Source organism: Meriones unguiculatus, chromosome 7 (genome assembly GCF_030254825.1).
Source record: "Meriones unguiculatus strain TT.TT164.6M chromosome 7, Bangor_MerUng_6.1, whole genome shotgun sequence".
NCBI classification, from domain to species: domain Eukaryota; kingdom Metazoa; phylum Chordata; class Mammalia; order Rodentia; family Muridae; genus Meriones; species Meriones unguiculatus.
Window position 1 is genome coordinate 33,401,175 of NC_083355.1, and position 18,234 is coordinate 33,419,408.

At 41.5% G+C, this 18,234-nt stretch overlaps 2 protein-coding genes across 4 annotated transcripts in view; one reads left to right on the forward strand and one right to left on the reverse strand.

Annotated features, from left to right (window-relative positions):
• The window catches only part of Ppm1e (protein phosphatase, Mg2+/Mn2+ dependent 1E), a 127,007-nt gene extending 118,770 nt beyond the window's left edge, over positions 1-8,237 (forward strand). Inside the window, exon 7 of the mRNA XM_060387054.1 lies at positions 3,337-8,237. Coding sequence (XP_060243037.1) covers positions 3,337-4,391 — 1,055 coding nt within the window. The 3' untranslated portion in view covers positions 4,392-8,237. The remainder of the gene's footprint in view (positions 1-3,336) is intronic.
• The window catches only part of Trim37 (tripartite motif containing 37), a 127,951-nt gene that overhangs the window by 16,525 nt on the left and 93,192 nt on the right, over positions 1-18,234 (reverse strand). For 2 of the 3 annotated variants that reach the window (XM_060387051.1, XM_060387053.1), the window contains exon 24: positions 16,539-16,617. In XM_060387051.1, the coding sequence (XP_060243034.1) occupies positions 16,539-16,617 (79 nt within the window). Of the gene's footprint in view, positions 1-15,420; positions 16,618-18,234 lie in introns of those variants that run through there. The other variant, XM_060387052.1, reaches the window with a different exon arrangement.

Genomic DNA, 18,234 nt, shown 5'->3' on the forward strand with positions numbered 1-18,234 from the left:
ACCAGGAAAAGACGGCTTGTAGGCCTGAGTAGTCAAGGGCAGCAGAGGTCCCATGAGAAATGGGTTAAGAAAGAAATAGCTTGATGGGCTGGAGGGATGGCTTGGCAATCGGTAAAGTGCACTTGTTGCTCTTGCAGAGGATCCGGGTTTGAGTCCCAACACCTATGTGATCGTTCATGGTCACTTGTTATGTTATACCAGTTCCAGGAGACCTGACGCTCTCTTCTAACTACTTTGGGTACCAAACACACATGTAGTGAGCATACACACGCAGTCAAAACATTCACACCCATAAAACACATATTTTTAAAAAAATGGAATTTGAAATACTAAATAACTGGTAGTATCTGAGAGAAATGTTTTAAGTTGGTAAGTAAAAGAATATATTAATACATGGAAGGGCATGGTGGGACATGTCTGCAATTATAGCACCTGGAAGCTAAGACAGGACTGAAAGCTAGTTTCAGGTTAACACAGGCTATACTACAGTGAAAAAGAAAGAAAAGGAGAGGAAGAAAGAGAGGAAGGAAAAAAGAAAAAAGGAAGAGAGACACACACACACAGGGAGAAAATTGAATATATTTGTAAAAAGAAAGTAAGTAGATGGGAACTGAAATTGAGACCTTAGCCTGAGCGCTAGAGAGACAGGACAAAAAGATAACTGACTGTGGTAGTGATCAAAGGTCAACCTATACCCCCCACACACTAAAAGTATTAATGAGTCTACCAATGTAAATGAGATTTGGGGAGATTCTTTTGAATGGGCTAAAAGGGATAGGAAACAGTCAACTCCACCTAAAAAGCAAATGACACCTAAAAGCTCTGACAATAAAAAGGTTTTCAATTGCTTCACCACATGAATCCTCCATTTGTGAGCCAAAGCTGACAAAGGCATGTATGTTTTTTAGCATATGGAGAGAGGAGGTTGAAGACAAAAGGATGTTGCCATTTCCACCATGAAATGATGTTTATGCCCTCCTACCAAATTTGGGGGCGAAATGTCATGAATCTGACACTCAACATGAGAGCAGGTGAAAAGCCAGAATCTTGGCAGTGTTTCCTCTGTGTAAATCTTTGTATGCTCTGTTCTAAACCAACAGTTGCAATAGTCTCTTAATTGTTAGCACTAAAACAAGATTTTTTTGGAACAGTATGACTCAGATCACATTTATTTTTAGAAGCAGAGTTCAGAAAAATAGTATTTCAATCAGGTAGAATAGGGGAAATGAAATAAAGTGGACTAATGGGGGACACTGAATCCTATCTTCAGAAGTTAGAATTAGCTTCAACAGTCTATTGGGAGCATCATAGTAAGAAGTAAAATCAAACGATGCTTTTCAGAGGTGAGAATGTTGATGCACACCTGTCATTCCAGTAGCTAGGAGGTAGAGGCAAGAAGATCAGGCATTCAGACAGCCTTGGCTACAAAGCAAGCTGGAGGCCATCCCGAGCTATGTGAATGAGACCTTGACTTAGAAAACAAAAAAAATCTCAACCACCCAGCACTCAGGGAGGCAGAGGCAGGCAGATCTCTGTGAGTTCAAGGCCATTCTGGTCTACAAAGTGAGTCCAGGACAGCCAAGGCTACACAGAGAAACCCTGTCTTGGGGGGAGGGGGGCGGGAAGTGGGAGGTTAGTGGATGACGGTTACAAAGAAGTGGGGAGGGTAGTTATATGTGTGAGAATAGGGAGTGAAGCTGGGAATATATAGGATTAAAAGGCCCTGTTTCTTATTTACAGATACATTAACCTAAATAATTATAATTGCAAGTATCCATTTCCCTGGTATCTAGCTACTCAACATGTTTGATACAGCATATGGCCCACACTGTTATAGCTTATCCACAGTTCCTATTGAACTATTCTGAGCCTGACATGCTTGAAAGAAATCTTAGGCAAGAAGTTCCCTACAGCAGATACTAGAAACAGTAAATTACACAGTAAGGCTACTGTCCTAGCTTCATTTCTGTTGCTGCGAAAAATACCCTGAAAACTAGCAAGTTACATGACAAACAGATTTAGTTTAGCTCAATTCCAGGTTCTAGCCCATCACACTGTCAAAATCATAGCAGCATGAGCTTGAGACAGCTAGTCACATCACATCCACAGTCAAGAAGAAAGACAAGCAAATGTATAAATGCTTCTAGTACTTAACTTACTTTTTAATCCAAGACCTAGGCCCAGGGAAAGGTACTGCCCACAGGTGGGCTGCATCTTGTCACTTCAATTAACCCCATTAGGAAAATAAAAAAATCCCTCATAGGCATGTCTACAAACCACAGCCTGATGTAGGCAATAATTTAACAATAAGAACTAACCACCTTTTTCAGTGCAACGGAGAAGGCGGTAATTAATGAGAACTGTGTAGGTAACAAGTTCGGGAGGCAGGCAGTCTGATCTCCAGGGCTGTTATCCTCAACACTTAAGACACTTCTCCAAGTGTCTAACAGAAAACAACAGATGAAAACAATGCAGGAACCTGGTAGTGTCTGCATCTTGAGGTTCTGAAAGCATTGTAGAAGATGGGTGATCTCAGCAGCTGCGAGAGAAACCTGTGGGCTCAAGGCCTCTAGCCTGTTGGACATCACTCCCTAACACTGCCTTGGGTCTGCTTCTGTCATTACTAAGTGTATGGCATCAAGGGTGAACAAGGGCAGCACAAGTGGGTCATCTGTGAAGACAAGAAGACACTTGCTGTGGGCTTTCTGTCTGGGCTCCACCCACTGAACAAAGCAGCATCAAAGAGAAGCCAAGTAGAGAGCAACAGAGCAGCCAATGTAACACACCCAGCTCCATGTGTGGGACTGTGCACAAGTCCACCAGCTTCCCTGGCTTTGGGGATCACTCTTGGTTTTAAATTTCTTGTAACTAACTCCAGCCTTCCTCCATGTTCACAACATGAACCTACTTACTGATGTCTTAAAAAAAAAAAAACAGCCAGGGTTTTTTTTCCCCTTCAATATTCTCAAGTTGTAATTAAACCAAACAGAACTACCGAACCAAGATTTCTCCTATATATGACTGATATTTTCAGTACAGCAGCAAATTTAGATTTGATGTGATTTGTTGCTTTAGTCAGCAAAGCCTAAACTGTAGTCAGAGGCACAAGGTCAAGAGGATAAAACGGATGAGGAATCGAGGCCAGTAACAAGCAGTTTTTCAACTGGGATTCAAGCATAAGCAACATCAAAGTAATATACAAGTCAAGTGTTTCAGTTACAGTTTTAAATACAAACTTCCCATTAAGGTAGCTAATCACAGTGCCACCATAAGCATCCTGAAAATTTAGGTGAGCCACAGCCTGCGTTCTGACCGTGTTCCCTTCTACTTCCACAGGAGACGCTGAACACAAGCCATATATCTGTGGAGATGCAGATTCTGCCTCCACTGTTCTGGATGGGACTGAAGACTACCTCATTCTGGCCTGTGATGGCTTCTATGACACCGTGAACCCTGATGAGGCAGTAAAGGTTGTGTCTGACCACTTGAAAGAGAATAACGGAGACAGCAGCATGGTTGCCCACAAATTAGTAGCATCCGCTCGTGATGCTGGGTCAAGTGATAACATCACTGTTATTGTGGTATTCCTGAGGGACATGAACAAAGCTGTACATGTTAGTGAGGAATCAGATTGGACAGAGAACTCTTTTCAAGGAGGGCAAGAAGATGGTGGGGATGATAAGGAGAATCATGGAGAGTGCAAACGCCCTTGGCCTCAGCACCAGTGCTCAGCACCAGCCGATCTAGGCTATGAGGGGCGCGTGGACTCATTCACTGATAGAACTAGCCTCAGCCCAGGGCCCCAGATCAACGTGCTGGAAGACCCAGACTACCTAGACCTCACACAGATAGAAGCAAGCAAACCTCACAGCACCCAGTTTTTGCCACCAGTTGAGATGATTGGTCCTGGTGCACCAAAGAAAGCAGATCCTAATGAGCTAATAATGGAGGAGGAAAAATCAGTCAAGTCATCATTGCCTGAACAGAGTGGTGCTGGAGAGTTTCTGGCTTCTTTTAATTTGGGTTCAACAGGGCAACAGATATGCAGAATGGAGAGCTTGTCTCCTGTTTGTCCTGGGTTGGAAAATGAACAGTTCAAATCCCTGGGGAGAACAGCGTCTAGATTGTATCGTTTACGCCACCACTACTCCAAAAGGCAGCGTGGATTCAGGTTTAATGCAAAGTTTTATTCGTTTCTTTCTGCTCGAGAGCCTTCTCACAAAATAGGCGTTAGCCTCCCCTCACTCACTCGAAGTGGGAAGAGAAACAAGTTGTTACGAAGTTCTTTGCCATGGAGGGAAAATAGTTGGGAAGGGTGCAGTGGAAACATGAAGATTAGAAAGCATAATGATATTCCATGCCCAGACCTTCCCTGGAGCTATAAAATATAAGACTTTTTCTTCAATGTAGGCTAGCTAGGCTCTCTCAAAAATATAACTATCAGAGTAGAAACACGGTAGACATTTTTAACATTCATGTGCTTCATTACGAATCCACGGATGGCTCAATCCTTAAGTGTACATAGATCTTTAGGAAACTCAAAATAGTGTTTTCAATCTTAAAAAAGTATTGGCGGTTTCACTAGCAAAATTATTCAACTGGTCCCTGTGATGTGTCTCTATACCCACACATAGCTCCCTCTCCACCATCCCTTCACGTCACTAGTGGAAGCTTGAAAGTTATTCCAGTCAGAATATATGGTATGGAAATCGCAACTATCTGGTCTGATGTGCCTAATTTAAAGGAAACAATGCAGAATTAAATTTTGTTGGGAAATGTCCCTCAAGATCTTGGGGACTATGAAGGATCCCTTCCCAGTTGTTTGGGTAGATGAAAGACTAAAAGCCACATGGGTCTTAACTGCTGATGAAAGATGCAGTAAACCAGTACCAAAGTGTCCTGTACTCAGACTTGGGAGGCGTACACAGTAAGATAATTTATTCATTTTTCACAGAAAATGAAAGGCAACTATGAACATTTTTAATTAAGATACTTAAGGTTTTAGTTATTTGAGAGTTTCATAACCTGTTATGGTGCTTTTGGTGGAATTCTGTTTCTCATCATTTTAGGAGACCACCGTCAGCTGGTTATCACCTATGATGCTAATGTTTTTCACAGTACCTTCATCTCAGGAATAAAGTGGTTTAACAGAGATGATGTCAGGTACCATGTTAGATTCAAACGTTATTTGAAAAGAGTTGTGAAAATAGCATTTCTATATTTTCTGCTTTTTTTAAGTTTACAGACAGCAAAGGCATATATTACTATAATGTAAAATATAGTTTGGAGAATGAAAAAATGATAGTTTTAACTTCTCTAAAATTGTTTTCCCCAAGGGAATGAAGTAATTGGTATGGAGGAGGTTGAGTGTGAACCCAGAGGCCAAGTGCAGAGGAGAATGCAGATTACTGAGAGCCAGGGCCATTTAGCTTTAACTGGAAGATGAGCCAGTGTCCAGCCACCTGCTTCAGACTACAGTGACAGGTCATGTGCTTCTCATTTCAATACTTAAGTTATAGTTTTAAACCGTCTACCTTTTGCAATTTTTCGTTTCAAAGCAGAGAGACAGCAAATCCACTATCATGTTTGTTCAATGAGGCAGCTGAGTTTCTCTCAGTCACGACTGTTTCCATGTTCCCTACACCATCACCCTGGGCCAGCCAGGCCAACAGACAGGAGTAGCTGCTGGAGCCATTGCTAGTACAATGGATGCACTGCTAGTGTTCCTGCTGAGGCACAGCCACTGCCCAATTATGTTCTATGTAACACAATTCATGTTGCATTCTCCAGACCCACAGAGGCCTAAGATCCCCAAATTTCAGAGACAGTGATGACTGTACATATCACAGGTAATGGTAGAGCTACCTAAATCTTTAGAAACCAAAACCCAGCTTCTCTTCAGCAGTGATCCCACTGTTGATCTACAGCATTTGTTTTCTGTTGGCCTTGGAGTCATTAATTCTTCCCCTCCAGTCTTGTGACACACAGGTGAAAAGGAATAAATGTGGCTCCCCTCAACAGTGTTAGTTCATCATCCTTCTGATGCTCTGCCCTATACTTGGACCTCATTCACGTCTGTCATTTTTTAAAGCCCAGATCTTATTGCCAACCCATCAAATTCAGGGTCAGTTTCAAATCAAATTTCTAATGAAACAAGAAAACAGAAGCAGCAGAACATCATATCCCAAAGTAGCTACATACATTTAAAATTTTTTTTCTATGTTTATCTGTTGGTAATAATTCTGATCAGCATGAGGAGAAAGAATGCACTCTGAGGTAATAGGCTTTTTATCAGTGGGGTAAAAAAATGGGTGGATGAAACTGGGACAAACAGACCCATTTTGAAAGGTCTGGATTTTGTAGGTCTGACTACACAGCAGTGTTAACTCCATTTCTCATACCATTAGCTCTCTAGAAAATAGAGAAAAGTACTTCTAGTGTGGTCAAGTTAATAAACCAATATTGTAAAAAATAACTTCATTTGTTCACAATGTGCGTATTTATAGGGTAGTTAGGTACCATTTGTAAGGTAAGTCTTTTAACATTCTATAGTAATAAAGTAGTGGTTATTGGCCTGATAGATGCTGCTGTTGGTTCTATAAACCAGACAAGAAGCAGTGCTTTGTGAAATGCAGTGTTAAACCTTAATGCCACTGGTGATAGGAAGTAGTTCCCTTCAGTTCAAATCCTCTGCCCTTATTTGCTGCTTGCTAATGTAAGCAATAAGTAACCCTCTAACTAATGGTATCTATACATTTCTGTAACTTATATTTAATGACGTTGTATCTGGTGATTGTAAAAATATTAGACAGATATAAAAGTATCTATACAATATATATTAACTGTAAATGCTGAGGTATAGTCTGTGAATTATGTGTTTTGTACCTCTATTTCATTGTGCAACTTAGTGGTGGTGAAGTTCTACACTCGATCCTTAAAGAGTGGCAGTGTCACCTTTTAACACGATCTGCATCAACTCGTTTGCTTGCTAAAACAGTTTTGTTAAGTAGGAAATAGCAAAACCAATATAAACAAGACAGTGTAGTATCTGATAGGAAAGCAGTCAAGTCACCAACCGAGGTTGCTACTCCTTGTACATTCACTGTGAGCTGCAAAGGGCATCCGTCCCTAGTTGAAAAGGTTTTCCTTCTTAGATCTGTATGTTGGGAAGGATATCTGAGGCTGGCAACATTACAGCACCAAATACTGGAGCTATTAATTCTATTTATGTCTGTACAACAGAAGTCAGACAGAAGAACAGGTATATACCTTCTCTTTACCTACAAGTGCCATCCACTGTCCTTGAAGTAATACAATTAGAGTCCATGTGGCATTTAATTTAAGTAGAAGGCTCCTTGAAAGCAGCATTGTTTCAAAGGACAATGTCAGTAATGTCAACACTAACTCTAACCCTGACCACATTATTGTGGTAACAACACTGCATTTCCATGACGACCACCACACTCCATTGTAAGAAGTGCAACATCAAAAGGGCAGATGAAAATGATGCATGATGCTTCCAGTGTTGCAGGTAAACTGCTGTGCTTCAAGTACTTCCTCCCCATCAAAGGCTTACTCAAGTTTTGTCAAAAAAGGTCTAAGTTATTTTAATTTTTAAACTTAATTTGCTCAATGATCTTTTTCACCAAAGGCTACAAAATGTTTGTTTGAGAAAATTTTCTTTGAATCATCAATTACTAAAATATGTCTTCACCTTTCAAAGCCAGGATAAGATACTCTTTGTTCTGATCATGAAAAGATTTTTTTTGCAAAACACATGATACTGCAGTATTGTAACACCCAGACAAATAGTACTGGGTGCTCTTGTTGCAGTCGCCAGCAGCATTTTAGCCACTCAAGCCTATTTATCCCACTAATTTGAAACATGAGGGAGGGCAGGGGATTCCACTGACACAGCAGTAACTCTTGCAAAGGAAATACTTTTAATTAACTCTGATGTACTAGATAATGCAGATACATCATTGTACTCTCTCTAGGTGCTCTTTGCTGAGAGACAAGCTTTCTCTTATTCATGACATTTGACATTTCTCTGCAAAGAATTCTCTCTGGAGTGAAGTGAGTGAAGTTACATTACAAACCTGCTCTACAGATCACTTTTGAGTTGAGTTGTAATCATAAGTGATCCTTCATGTTTTATTTATTAAAACTGTTTATTCAGGTAAGGAGTATGTTGAAATTTTGCCAATATCTTAATAAAACTCAGCAAGTAAAACCCACCAGTCTTATTTGTCTTCTTCTTAAAGGGAAGTTGAGTTTACTCAGTGCTTAAACTAGGCAGCTCCCTCAGCCTAAACCCCTCCCCCAAATCTTCAGGAGGCTTTCTTTTTTATTTTGTATTTCTATGTAGCCCTGGCTGTCCTAAAGATCCATCAGCCTCTGCCTCTCGTGCTGGGATTAAGGTCGTGTGCCACCACTGGATATGGTTCTTACACCAATGACCACTGAAAGCTACAAATCTTCTAAGCACTGCTTTAACTATTACCACTCACAAACCCAACAAAAAAATAGCACACAGATGTTTTTGTTCCTTGTGCTTCTTCCCACTGGTTTAACTGGGATAAGAAAGGGGACAGGTAGAAGACGGCAGGAGAGATAGGATAGAACCTGCCCTGGGCTATGAGATTCCTCAAATCTTTCAGTAACTTTATTTTTTAGGTCTTTGCACCCAGTTGCTCAAGCTTTCCTTTCAAATCACTGAACTTCAGTCAAGTGAGTGGTGGCTCTGTCCTCCTGGAAGGTTTGTCTACAGGTACAGGCACAGAAAGAAGAATGTATACAGCGAAGTAAAACCAACTATACTGGACACTTACATCTAAAGCAGTGGTTCTCAACCCATGAGTCATGAAGCCCAAAGACCCAGAGAACACAGATATTTACATTCAGTTATAAAGTAGCAACATAAATAATTTTATGGTTGTGGGTCACCACACATGAGGAGGAAGTATATTAAAGGGCTGTAGCATTAGGGAGAGAGGGAGCCAGTTAACACACCTTCACTCCTTCTTTACTAGCAGTTACAACAATCTTTGGTAAAGCACTTAACATGTGTGGTCCTGGTCTAGGTCCCAGCACAGGAAAGACATTGATTATAAAGCTGTCACCTGGCCCACTCCACCACTGGCTTTTGTGTGCAACTACCCCGCCAATGACCTGCACCCAGATACCTGTTAGCCTACGAACAACCAGTAAAAGACTTTAGGGGCCTACTTTTGCTTGGCCTTAGAATAAACTCGAAGAACTAGGAAGCCCAGCAAAGCTGCTATGGACTCACTGTGGAGGCAGACTCAGTGAGGCCTGCCTACAATGCACTCTCCTGGAGGAGACCACCTGCCTACGGTACTTGGGCAGTAGTTCTGGTCTGGTAGGAAAGCAACAGAGGCCCAGCCTGCTAACGTGTCAGCCAGAGAAAAAGTTTTCACAAAGCAGTGAGATGGACATGCAGCCCAAACTACAGAGTGGCTGACAGCATTTACTGTCTGTTCATAAGCTTCCTCAAACGGTTAAAAAAAACAAACTTCCATAAAAATAAGATAGCCATGTGCCCACTGATGTGAAAACCAGAGGTAGGATAAGAAGTCTTACAACGCCACGGAAAAAGAACAGTTCTCAGATGTTCCTAATTTTCAAGATTGTGGTTTAGTTTTCTATGGTGCTGAAGGTGGCTTTAAACTTGACTGTTTTCTAAACTTTCTATAGTCAGAAGTCAGATACATCCTCTTTGGCTTTCTGAATGATGGACATCAGAAGAAGGAGAAAACAGGGAACAGGACAGGAGCCTGACACAGAGGGCTCTGAAAGACTCTACCCTGCAGGGTATCAGAGCAGATGCTGAGACTTATGACCAACCTTTGGGCAGAGTGCATGGAATCTTACGAAAGAAGGGGGAGATGAAAGACCTGGAGGGGACAGGAGCTCCACAAGAAGAGCAACAAAACCAAAACATCTGGGCACAGGGGTCTTTTTCTGAGACTGATACTCCAAACAAGGACCATTGATGGAGATAACCTAGAACCCCTGAAAAGATGTAGGCCATGGCAGTTCAGTGTCCAAGTGGGTTCCATAGTAATGGAAACAGGGACTGTCTCTGACATGAACTGATTGGCCTGCTCTTTGATCACCTCCCCCTGAGGGGGAGGGAGCAGCCTTACCAGGCCACAGTGGAAGACAATGCAGCCACTCCTGATGAGACCTGATAGACTAGAGTCAGATGGACAGGAGGAGGACCTCCCCTATCAGTGGACTAGAAGAGGGATATAGGTGGAGAAGGGGGAGGGAGGATGGGATTGGGAGGGTATGGAGAAGGGGGCTAGAGCTGGGATAAAGAGTGAATCAACTGTAATTAATAAAAATTAAAATAAAAAATACTTAAAAAAATGTCGGATACAAATTTTTAGGTAGGGCTGGAGAAAGGCCTCACCACTTAAGGGTGCATACTGTTTTTCCAAAGGACCGGAGTTCAATTCCCAACATGCACATGGGGCAACTCATGAACACTAAATTCCAGTTTCATGGGATCTGACACCTCTAGTCTCAGGGCACCCACACTCACACGTACATAGCCACACACACAGGAACACACATGCATAATTAAACACACAACATTAAAATATTAAAAAATTTCAATAATTACACCATCAAGCTTGGCATGATGATACATATTTGTAATCCTGAATTTGGGAGAATCACCAGTTTGAGGTTACCCTGGGCTATAATGTAAGATCTGGTCTTAAAACACAAAGACCCAATGTTTTAAACAAGCATATACTTTACATATTTCTTAAGATACCAGTATTTTCATCTTCTGAGATGTAGATCTAAAGGCAATCCTTTCAATCTTCAAATGAAAAAGAGCCAGGTTAACCATGACTTTTCAGACCACTGAAAAGATAAAGAGAAATCAAGTGGCCTAAGGTCAGGAAAAACTCAGGAGACATGCTTGTTACTCCATTTACAAGTTGTGAGCAGCCACTAGAAACAGCAGCAGGAGTAAAACATCCTAGCGGCCTCTAGATACTAAAGAGTCAGGGACTCTTGCAGGCTTTTCTCTGCAGATCTACAACAAATACAAGGAAAGGTCCTAACCAGTATCTACTGTGGTAAAGACCCAGAAGAGACACAAGAGACTAAGGAAAGAAGCAGAAACTCCCCAGACTCTTTTGCCAATGTCCTAGTAGAATAGAAGTGTCAGCGTAATTCTTCTGGGGAGGATCATGCAGTGGGTGTAGTGTTTGCCTGACAAGAGTAAGGCCCTGGGCCCAATCCCAGCACATCATTTAAAAAAGCACACAAAGACAGCCTCTGAGGTGTAGCATAACGGATGCTGCTCACTTAGGGTGAAAGAGACACTGGAGCCACTGCTCTGGCACTGTAATCCCAATCAGGAACACAATGTATTGCTACTGGAACTTAAGATCACTGACGCACACAGCTAATCAGAATGGCAAAAACTATCAGCACAGGATGTGAACCGGTACAACCACTATGGAAACTGGCATGGAGGTCCCACAAAAACTTAAAAAGAGAGCTACCACATGGCCAGCTATACCGCTGCTGGTTATACAAAGGACTATGCCCTACCACTGAGACATATGCAAATACACCCCCTTCTCCCATCCACCACTATTCACAGTAGCCAGGAGATGGACACAACCTAGAGCCATCAACAAGTGAACATGTAAAAAAATATATATAGCATCAATACATGGAATTTTATTGAACTCTGAAGAATGAAGTGATGACATTAGCAGGAAGGTGGATAGAATTGCGGAACAATGAGATGGACCAAACTAGAAAAGACAAATATGTTTTCTGCCATATGTGGAATCTAGATTTAAACTTATACATACACATGTAAATTCATTCCCTACTCACACATAGAATCCCCTTCAGAATGAAGATTGCTCACATCAGTCACATTCTAACTGGAAACCACCCAAATTCTTTAAGCACATAAATGAATTACAGTGGAACTACTAGTGGAATACCTGGTAAAACAGACAACAAGCTAAGTACTGAGTCACACAAGATGCATAAACATAACCGTGCTTACGACATGACCATACGCCATGTAAGTCTATTTAAACGGTGCTATGGAAAGGGAAGAGCGGCAGCCGGAACTCTGGGTGGAGCGCTTACTGACAGCGAGCCGCCACAGGGAATTCTCAGCAAGACTGAGACACTCTCTGCAGCGCTGTGGTGGCTACACATTTGCCAAAGCCTGAGAACTACATGCCAGAGGACTACATTTTAATGTATGTAAATTAAAAAATAGCCAGAATGTATGTGGGAGTAGAGAATGCAGACTGTAATGATTAACCTAACTGCATTAGCAGTGAATCACAGAGGCACAATACAAGAGGACAGGAAAGAAAGGAGCTAAGGGAGTCTGGAAGCTTGGAGCCTAAATTAACTGAGAAAGTATTGTGACATGTTGTTCAAAGACTATAGACTGCACACTGGCTGGGTACAGGGGCATGCATGCAGCTGCTTAGGAAGCTGGGGAAGGAGGGCCACCTGAGCACAGGCGTTTGAATAGCCAGGGCAGTATGTAAAACTCCATCTCAAAAACAAACACACAAGTGATACTCATGGCAGTTTTCTTCTCACAAGGATATAGGTCAGCAATAATTACTTAGTGCTAAAAAGAAAAGAAAAGAAAAACGGACCTTCAATCCTAGCACTCAAGAGGCAGGAGGATCTGAGTTCCAGCCAGCCTGGTCTACAGAGATAGTTCCAGGACAGCCAGAGCTATTTAGAGAAACCCTGGCTTGAAAAAAAGAAAAGAAAAAAATTAGTGTGTTCAAGTTAGCAAAGCCTACAATGAGCCCAGTGGGGCTGGACCTACATTTCTCTCTAGAAACCAACCAACAAACAAAACAAACCATCATCAACAACAAAAACAAACCAACAAACAAAACACATTTAGCTTGGGGAAGAGGTACATGCCCATAATCATAGTTTTCAGGAAGCTGAGGCTCTTGGATTGCACTTTTAAAAACAGTTTGGGCTATGTAAAGATGGTCTAACATAAGGCTTACATGCACACTTACCCGCTGGTGGGGAGGAGTGCCGACACTACAGTACTAAGCACACATTACCACTCACATTTTCGTTTCTAACATGATTTTCAGACACAAGTTCCTCAAAAAGTTGAGTCAGAGATAAGCATGGTGGTATACTCCTTTAATCCCAAAAGAAGCAGGCGGGCAGAAGCAGGTGTATCTCTATGAATTCAAGGCCAACCTTGTATAAACAGTAAATTTCAGGCCAGATAGAGATACAGAGTTTCACTATGGTAGAAAAAAATACAAGATGACCTTGGAGCATCCTTTGATTAAAATACAAAAATGTAATAATGGGACAGATTAGAGCCAGGCATGGTAACACTCTTTTAATCCCAGAATTTAGGAGGTAGTTCAGGCAGACCTCTCTGAACTTGGTGTTACCCTATGACTTTGAGGTTAGCCTTGCCTACACGAGGAATTTTAAACCAGACACAGCTACCCAATGGGACTCTTATCTCAAAAGCAAACAAATTACAAAGAGTATGCCAAATTTGGTGCTGAGGGTATGGCTCAGTTGGCAGCACACACAAAGCCCTGGTTCAAACCCCAGCTCTTGTAAGGCATGTGTGGCACAGGCCTCTAACCCTAGAATTCAAGTTGAAGGCTTCAAGATCAAAAGAATCAGAAATTCAAGGTCAGGGCTGGAGAGATGGCTCACATGGTTAAGAACACTGCCTGCTTTTCCAGAAGACCCAGGTTCAATTCCCAACACCCACATGGCAGCTCACAACTGTCTGTAACTCCAGTTCCAGGGGACCCAACTCCCTTACATAGACACATGCAGGCAAAACACACATAAGGCACATAAAATAAAATAAATTTAAGGTCATTCATGTCATCTACAAGCCTGGACATGACACAATGTCTTTTTAAAAAAAGAAAAAAGAAAACAAAAAAGTACTGCAAAAAAGATTCATTACACAATCATTGCTGTAGTGTAGTTACATATGCCACTAATGAGGCCAAGGCTAGATGGGAGTTCTCACAATTTTCTTAACTCTTAGAAATCTAAAATTATCTCAAAACAAAACAGGACACTCTTTAAGCTTTTTATTTGTTTGATTAAGCATGATAAACTGACAGAAAGCCTGTGTCCAACCTTAAAGCATCACACAATCTCCCCAAATTCGCCAAGTGGGGACAATACACAACTTGTCTATCTCAAAGACTACTGAAGGACTCAATGAACCAGGCTGTCAAAATTGTTCAAAAACAAAATGCTCACACATGCCTTTAATCCAGCACTTACGATGCTAAGGCAGAGGCAGCCTTGTCTACATGGTGGGGGCTAGGCCAGCCAGGGGTATATAGTGAGACAAACAAACAAACAAACAAACAAACAAGAGAAAGAAAGTGAGAGAAAGAGAGAGAGAGAAGGAAAGAAAGAGAGAGGGAGAGGGAGAGGGAGGAAGGGAGAGAAGGAGAGAGAGATAACGAGAACAAGAACATAAGGTCTGGGCTAGAGAGATGGCTGGATGGTGAAGTGCTCACGGTTCTTCCAGAGTGGGTTTCCCTGCACCTGTGTGCACATCAGGCCACTTACAAGAGCCTGCAACTCCAGTTCCAAAAGCTCTAAAGCCTTTCCTGGCTTCAGACATCCTAATGCACAAACACATTAATGAAAATTTAAAATCCTTAAGATAAATAAGTAGGTTTTTAAGGAAGTTTTCAAGTAAAATGAAAGTCGATGGCTCCTAAGGAATGACAACTAAGGTTGCCCTTTGACCTCTACACATGTGTACCTGCACACACATGTGCACACACGGACACAAAACAAACACATCTTATATTGAAAAAAGCACAACAGAAAAGCTAATAAAAACTCTGTCCTTTAATTTTAAAGAGAGGGATGGCAGGTTGATTGTTGGGGACAAAGCGTGAGAGGCCTGGGCAAGCAGAACAAGGATTCTACTGTCATGCCTCTGCCCTTTTCTCTCTACCCGCCTTCAGGCACAGCCAAGGTGCGCATAAGCAGACAGCCCTGCCGTAAATGAAACATGGGAATGCCTGTCAGCTTCAGCTCAGGGGTGACGCGCTTGCCAAACATGCTACTTTGGGCTCCTTTCCCAGAAGTATCAAAATACCAAAGCAAAACACCACCTACTTGGATACTTTGGTATACAGGCTGGCTGGGGACTGGGGTAAGAATTACTCTTTTTATATATTCTACTTCTATCATTTACGAAGAAATCGTTTGGTTTTTAAAAGAAAGGTCTAGAATAAGAGCCCTACTCTTCTCTTAACAAAATGCCCTTGTCTTAACTGCTGGACAGCTACAGCAATAGTTAAAAAAAACAGCCTTTTGGTCCCACTTTCAATAAACTGCAGAGGCACATTTTCTCAAGTTAATTTTATTAACAAAAAGTGCAAGCTGTTAAAAAAAAAGTAAGCTATGAGTCACAGCATTCAGCAAGCCATCAGACAATGAAAAAAGACAAGAATCACTAAGTACAACAAGCAGGCAACAGTGCTCTCGTGTATTTACATCCATACTTTTTCAACAGTCTCTTAGTAAACTCTAAGTATAACTTTCACAAGCATAACAGCTCAAACACAAACGTGGGAGCACAATGGCAAAATCTGGCAATCATTTGAGATTTGGGCTAATTAAGACTATGAGAGAAAGCCTTGCACATAGTTTCATGTTGATGTAAGACTAAAATATGCATAAATCTTGACATGCATTCACTGAAATCAATGCCCAACTAACGGAAATACAGTTCAAAAATATTTGTTATACTATAGTTGTTTCAGGAAGCAGAAAAGAAGAAAAACCTTTAAGTGGTCGTACATGTGTCCACATAGCCATGCATAGAACCAACTCACAGTGTCTTAACTTGTCTTAAATGACACCTATAAAGGTCACTCAACTGAAAGATGTGTCATTACCAGGAGGCCAGCACTTTAACAAGTGAGGAAAAAAATTTAGTCTACCATCATAGCTCAGAGAGAAGACTCAGGCTGGAGTTGCTACATTTAATCGGCAAAGCTTCCACAGAGCAAGATCTCTTCATAAGCAATTTTTCTGTCCACTATTATACCAGCCTAATGAAACTACAAACAAATGAAAAACTTAAAATATGGCCATCTAAACCATGTGTCCAGCCAGAGACAGAAGAGTACGGATGCCGAACAAGATACAACACATGCCATGCCTCGAGGTGCTTTCTGTTATAGGAGACAATCTGCTTTATTAATGGACTAATTTGCTAAATTAACTGAGCACTACACTGTTAGCTCATTACATACATTAGAAAGAATCTTTCCCCCCTGCTTAATCTTTTCCCAGGTACTACTGTGTCCTATTAGAATTATGTACTTTCTGATAGTTTCAGGTACAGATGACAAAAAATAAGACTATATCTGATTATCTGACTGCTGACAATTTTGAGCACCAACTTCCAACAGATTTCAGGGCCCAGGTAGCTTGTAGCTCAGCTTTCAAGTCTTTACCTTCCACCGCCTTCATCAGTGTTGAAGTGGAGATTTTCAGAGTCTATTTGTTCACCATCAGGAAAACTGGAATGTGAGTCTAAGCAAGAGATTGAAAGAAAGAAAGAAAAAAACTTAAATAAAAGGAAATGTCGGAGCTGGAGAGATGTCTAGCTGTTATGAGCACTGGCTGCTCTTCCAGAGAACAGCCACCCACATGGCAGCTTACAACTGTCTCCAACTCCAGTCCCAGGGGATCTGATCCAGTCAAACAGACATGCATGCAGTTTAAACACCAATGGACATAAAAAAAAAAAAAACAAAAAAAAAAAACAAAACACAAAACCCAAAAAACTCAGCTTAAAAAAAAAAAACTTAAAAGCAAATGTCATAAGGCATGTGCTCTTTGCCATAGTCTTTATGAGAGCTCATCAAATGTTTTACTGACTGATAAAAGATGTGCTAGGTGAGGAACAAATTCTCTTTTCAGAAAATTCTCTTCGGAGAATTTGTGATTTAAGCTGTATGTGAGTAAAGAAAAAAACAAAGCAAACATGTGCAGGCGCTCCTAATGAAGAGAGGGAGCCACGGCCTGAGTCCATGGGCACAGCTAGAGGCCTGCACAACCATCACTGCACATGCTACCAGCACTCAAAGTGACTGCCTCAAACCTGGACACTTCTTTAGAGGCAGAGGGAATTCCTTAAGATCCTCACTACATACCAAACAGCAGACACTTGTCACTGCACTGAGAAGAGAAGCAGAATCAGGAATAGGAGTCTGGCCCCTCACAGCACATTTTCCATTCACATTGTGTCCATTTACTTTGTTTATACAGTAGAGATCATCTCATCAAAGCAAAAGAGACAAGGCATCTGCATCACAGAAAACTAAGCTGTCATGGAGACAGAAAGGGCCAGCGAGATGGCTGAGTGGGTAAGAACTCTAGCTGTGTAAACTTGACCACCTCAGTTAAATCCTTAGAAATGCATCTGATAGGGCTGGGTCGTGGTGGTACACCCCTTTGATCCAGCACTTGGGAGGCAGAGGCAGGCGGATCTCCATGAGTTTGAGGCCAGCCTGGTCTACAGAGCGAGTTCCAGAACAGCCAGAGCTATAGAGAAACCCTGTATGGGGCGGGGGGGGGGAGGGAGAAAAAGAAAGAAAGGGATCCGATGGGATACAACAGTAACTCCAACATTCCACTGACAAAATAAGGGCAAAGTCAAGAGAGTCGGTCATCAGAATCTCAAGGTATAGCGTACAGGGGCAGAAACAAGGAAGACTCCCATGAAACAAAGTGGAAGGAGAGAACTGACTCCCCAAAAGTTATCTTTTGATTTCCATACACTCACCAACATGCAAAACCCCAATCTTTTTTTTTTTTTTTTTCAAAGACAGGGTCTCTCTGTAGCCCTGGATGCATTAGAACTAGCTCCATAGACGAGGCTGGCTTCAAACCCAAGAGATTCTGCCTGCTTCTTCCCAATGCTAGGATTTCACCATCAGTCCTGACATAAATAATTTTTTTTTTTAAAAGGGAAAAATAATAACATTCCTCTTGTTTAGTTTTTTCCACTAAGAATCTTTCTGGAGAGAATATAAAACAAAACAAAAACCCTGAATTCCAGGATTTGTATGCATGTATGAAAAATAAAAGGGTTTAAAAAGTTACAGTTTGCAGCCAGACATGGTATAGGCCTTTAATTCCAGCAAT